The sequence below is a fragment of the Mchenga conophoros genome, linkage group LG5 (assembly GCF_057382185.1).
Source record: "Mchenga conophoros isolate Kocher_MC1m ecotype Shallow Benthic linkage group LG5, M_conophoros_male_GT1.1, whole genome shotgun sequence".
Taxonomy (NCBI): domain Eukaryota; kingdom Metazoa; phylum Chordata; class Actinopteri; order Cichliformes; family Cichlidae; genus Mchenga; species Mchenga conophoros.
Genome location: NC_140530.1, coordinates 8693429 through 8698448, shown reverse-complemented (window position 1 = coordinate 8698448; position 5020 = coordinate 8693429). Strand labels below are relative to the sequence as shown.

The 5020-nt window shown below is 48.2% G+C and overlaps 1 protein-coding gene across 1 annotated transcript; it reads right to left on the bottom strand.

Annotated features, from left to right (window-relative positions):
• Positions 1-3084: 3084 nt before the first annotated feature.
• Positions 3085-4176, bottom strand: LOC146573720 (uncharacterized). The gene has a single exon (XM_085275458.1). It carries the CDS (start codon positions 4174-4176, stop codon positions 3085-3087), a length of 1092 nt encoding a protein of 363 aa, XP_085131584.1.
• Between the last annotated feature and the right edge of the window lie 844 nt (positions 4177-5020).

The window sequence follows — 5020 nt, the reverse complement described above, 5'->3', positions numbered from 1 at the left end:
TCACTGGGGCCATTACTCGTTCATGCTCTACATCAGCACATGCTGTGGTTATGGTAGCCGGACACATCCATGGCTCATGTTAATGGGATTTCAGCTGAAGGTGTGATTACCTCTGGTTTCATTTCCTGCGAGCATGTGCGCATGTACTCCTCCATGTCTAGTGGCATCCGTGATAAACCATCAGCATCGCCATTAGCCCTTCCCGGCCGATACTTGATTGAGAAGTTAAAATCGGCTAGCTCAGCAACCCACCGGTGTGTTGTAGCATTTAGCTTCGCTGTAGTAAGGACATAGGTCAATGGATTGTTATCTGTATACACTGTGAAAGAAGGTGCGTAATACAGATACTCCCGAAACCTGTCACAGATTGCCCACTTCATTGCTAGAAACTCTAGTTTTCCAGAGTGGAGGTGCTAGTTAGTTTCTGGAGCTGTTAGAGTTCTCGACCCATACCCAATGACAACCAGTTGGCCCTGCTGTCTCTGGTACAGGACTGCACCAAGCCCTTCTTGAGAGGCATCGCAGTGCAGCACAAATGGTCTTTCGAAGTCAGGGTATGCCAGGAGTGGTGGACTCGGCAGGTGTTCTATAAGCTGGCATAGTACTTCCTGGTGTTGTTCCGTCCATGTGATTGGCTGGCTTGAGTGGAGTTGGTCTGATTTTCCCCCTGTCCTTTGTGCCGGATTACCGTTGATCTTCTGTCAGTAATCACTTGAATCTTTCCGGCCGATAGCAGCTGGTATAGTGGCTTGGCAGTGCGTGAGAAGTTTGGAATGTAGGGGCGGTAGTATGACAGGAAACCTAGCATTTTCCTTAGGTCTCCCACAGTCTCAGGTTTGCGGTTTTTTAGTGCTTGCACTGGTGCCAATTCAGCAGGGTCCATGCAGTAGCCATCTTTGGATACAATCTTTCCCAGGAATTTCACCTTGTCCTTGAACACTTCACACTTTTTGGGGGTTAGCTTCACCCCGTGAACTTGATAGCAGTGCAGGACCTCCCTCAGATCACGCAGGGGGTCCTCAAATGATCTGCTGTGGACCAAATTGTCATCCAGATATGGCTGAGATATTTCATCCCTCAAGCCTGCAAGGCACTCTTCCATACTGCACTGGAACTCTGCTGGAGCCGAGGACAAACCAAAGGGAATCCTTACCCACTCATATAAGCCCCAAGGTGTAATAAAGGCTGTGAGGGGTCTGCTACTTTCCTCCAGGAAACTCTGGTGGTACGCCTTGCCCTGGTGCAACACTGAGAACCATGCACTCCCAGTCAGGCTGTTTAACATGTCTTGAACACGAGGGATGGGGTGACGGTCAGGAATGGATTTCCGGTTCAACTCACGGTAATCCACGCAGAGACGCAGACTTCCATCCTTCTTGCGCACGCAGATGATAGGTGATGAGTAGGGAGATCGGGATTTCTGAATCCATCCTCTGTTTAACAGGTCCTCCAAATACTCCTTCACCTCCTTGTGGAGTGGCTTGGGGTCTGAGATGTATGTGCGTCTTACTGGGGTTGTGTCATTCAATCTGATCTTTAACTTCAGGGAGGAGATGCATCCCACATCGCTCTCATCTTTTGAAAATGCAGCACACTCTTCACGGAGGACTTTTCTCACCTGCTCCTGCTGATCTGGGGTCAGGTGATCAACTGACACAGGTGGGTCCCATAAATCTTGGCTGCAACTGCCCACCTCTTCATACTCCCCTTTGTGCTGTTCTGGGGCGCTGACGGTGCTCCCCGTGTTTTCACTAGCACACGTCAACTTGCCCATTTTTTCAGCACTTACTGGTCTTACGTCTACTGGGTAAATAGCCTTCACTTGCTGTAGTCGTCCCAACACTACATGAGGGAGGAAGGTGATGTCATGGCTGCCGCCATTCGTGACTGGAATAACCACCCTGGACCGGGTTCCCCTCTGCAGGCACAGTTTTATTCAGGTTAACCCCCTCTGGTAGTTTTGAAATGTCCTCTGGTTCAAAAAGAACCTCCTGTTTCAGGGGGAGGGGACCTGTCCTCACACTGCACTTAACCTCCCTGCTTTGTCCAGCTGGAATCACTATCTTTTGTCTCCCAACTTTCACCACACCCTCCTCATCATTTTTGTAGCAGCGCTGCACGATGTTAATTAGCACTTCTGCTTTCTTACAATCAATCAAGAAGGCTTCCTTTACCACAGCAGGTGTAACGTCTGGACGCTGCTCCATTCCATCCTTTACAAAATGCTCAATCACATTATAGCCAATGATAGGTGGCTCTGCTACTCCTGGCTCTTTTGAGACAAGCACGGGGACAACTAACTCTGGCTGTGGATCTCTAGTTGACCCCAGTCTAAATTTTAGCTCAACCCAACCTGCGAAGGGTATGGGTGTTTGGTTCGCTGCTTTGCCCACCAGAGCCTCATCCTCACCTAGGAGTTCACTTATGCGTCTCAGTTGGATATGTGGAAAACAGGACTTCCTCCATTTCTCATTAATGATAGTCACCTGTGAACCTGTATCCCACACTGCTTGTGTTTCTACACCTTCAAAGAAACAATCCGCCATACACTTCCTCCTGATCAGGGCTCTCAGCTTAGCCTGACAGCGTAGTGAGAGATGACTGGCATACGTGGCACCCACAGTCTCTTTAGCCTTGCCACTCTGCTCTAATTCTGCCTCCAGCTGTCTTATTCGATTCCAAAGCAGTTCATGCAACTTGTCGTCTGCTTCAGCATGGATGGAAATTAATGATTTGGGAGGGGCAGTGGTCTGGATTGCCGCTTGAATGCCCTCCGATCTTTCTGCTGCCCCCCTTCGCCCTCTACAGCCTCTGGATAGGTGTCCTGGCTGGCCACACTTGAAGCAGTGTTCACATCCATCATTGGTTCCCTGCTCCTGGCATGCCTTACATCCCCTTCTCCCACTGGTTCTTAGTGGGCGAGTGGGGCCTTGAGGGGTGGTGATGCTCCTCCTTAATTCAGCCATCTGCTCTCTCAGCAGCCTGACCGTTTCATGCAGCTCTGACTCTCGGGAAGCAGCTACAACAGGTGTTCGGCGGCTCTTGGGTTTCACCACTTCAGCTGATTGCTCTTGAGTCCCCAACCTAGTTTCGGCTACACCCAGACCCAATTACAGATTTGCTGCCTGTAGTTTTCTTTTGCTTCAATTGCCTTTCTGATTCAACACTAGCTGCTTCATTCATCTTATCAATGAGGGTTTCATCTGTCTCCCGAGGGTCATCCAGATAGGGCTTGAGCTGAAAGTTGATAGGGTCACTCAGTAGCCCAGTACTAACCGACCTCAAGAATTTCTTCTGGATGAGCTCAGGGCTGTATTGTTCATCGGACCCTGTGTCTTCCGATGCGAGCAGCAGCCTCTCTTTTAACTCAATTGCTCTGAAGAGGAAGTTTTGGGAAGACTCACGGCTGTCTTGTGTGATGTTCACTAGTCTGTGATACAAATCTGTGGTGCTGTCTTCTTTAAAATGCTCCTTTAATATGGCCTTCAATTGGGGGAGGGGGAGGTCACGTTTTATCTCAAGCATGTCTCTACGACTCAAACCTGGGCTGACAGACTTCACCACAGCCTCTATAACCTCCGCTTCACTGTGTCCTTTGTTCAGACCTCTGTCAATGTGATGCATCAGGTTGGTGTATGAGAGTCTCTCCTTTTGGCCCTTCTCCCCAATTTGACCACAGATCTTGAATTCCCTCCTTATCGTCACTTCCGAAAGGTGGTTGGCTGCAACAGGAAACACATTTTGTGGGGTGGTTGGCTGACTTGGTGGTGTCCAAGAAATCAGCCTCCTAATTTCTTCCTGCAGCGCTTCGCTGTTTCTCTGGAGCTGTGTGAATCTCGCTACTAAATCAACTTCTTCCCTTGTTTCCTGGGTTCCCTGTGGCGAGCTTGTTGTATTTCCTCCACTTTCTGTGTTTCTGGTGCTCCCTATCGCTGGGTCGACACTTTCTAACATTTTCTTTAGATAGTAGAGTCCAACATCCTGCTCTTCATCATTAATAACCTTGTCCATAGATTCTGTAATTAATTTTATTAAAGCTCGTCTTGTTGTGACATTTCCACTAGGGATTTTAGCTTCAGCACACACCCCTTGGAGTTGGTCGAGTTGTAGGTTCCAGAGTGTTTGGGACGCAGTCTCTGCCAGCTCCTCGAGGTCCATCGTGGTTGCTGTAGCCATGCCCCTTCCTTATTTTCATCACACTGGACACGACGTTAATAATCCCAGCGGTGCCTCCAATATTTGTTGCACACTTGGACAAATGACACTTCCAGGCGTGCATGAGTTCAGAATCGTTCTCTTTACTTGCTCATTTGCAACTGCAAATACAAAACACAAGTACTTCAGTTCAGCGTAGCTGCACTCTGCAGGCTATCTGTGCAGTAGAACACACAGGACCCTGTTACACATAACTACTGAACATGTGTCAACAAAGTACTCATTTACTCAGTATTTTCCCACCAATGTTCATATTACAATATTCTGCACACTCGCATGCTCCTCCAACTAGTATTGTTGCGCATGGAGACTACCCTCTCGAGCCCCTTATTAATCATTTGCGATGTGACGTCCTGTTTAACACCAGTTCAGGTACATCATGTAAATCACAAACTCCGACATTAGCGTTGTGTTCCATTAATGACAGTACCTTACTCTAATACATTTCTCATACGTCAACATCATTGGTTTATCAATACATTACTTGTGTTCACCTGCAAATACAAAACACAAGCACTTCAGTTCAGCGTAGCTGCACTCTGCAGGCTATCTGTGCAGTAGAACACACAGGACCCCAAAGCTGCCCGATTCAGTGCCTGCGTGAGCGCCACCCGTGGGAATCATCATTGATCAGAATATCCTAGCTGGATTGCCAGTGACCACAGTATGTGTCAGAAATAGTAATAAAGAACTGAGTGCATAACGTAACAATGATAAAATTATGGAGGGGGGGGCCAATATCTATTCCAATACTTCCATCTGTGTCCACCCATTACATGAGTCCCACATCAAGCACTAAAGCAGA

Bases quoted from the DNA above. Each gene is read 5' to 3' on its own strand.
- LOC146573720 (XM_085275458.1), bottom strand. From the start codon at position 4,176: ATGGCTACAGCAACCACGATGGACCTCGAGGAGCTGGCAGAGACTGCG.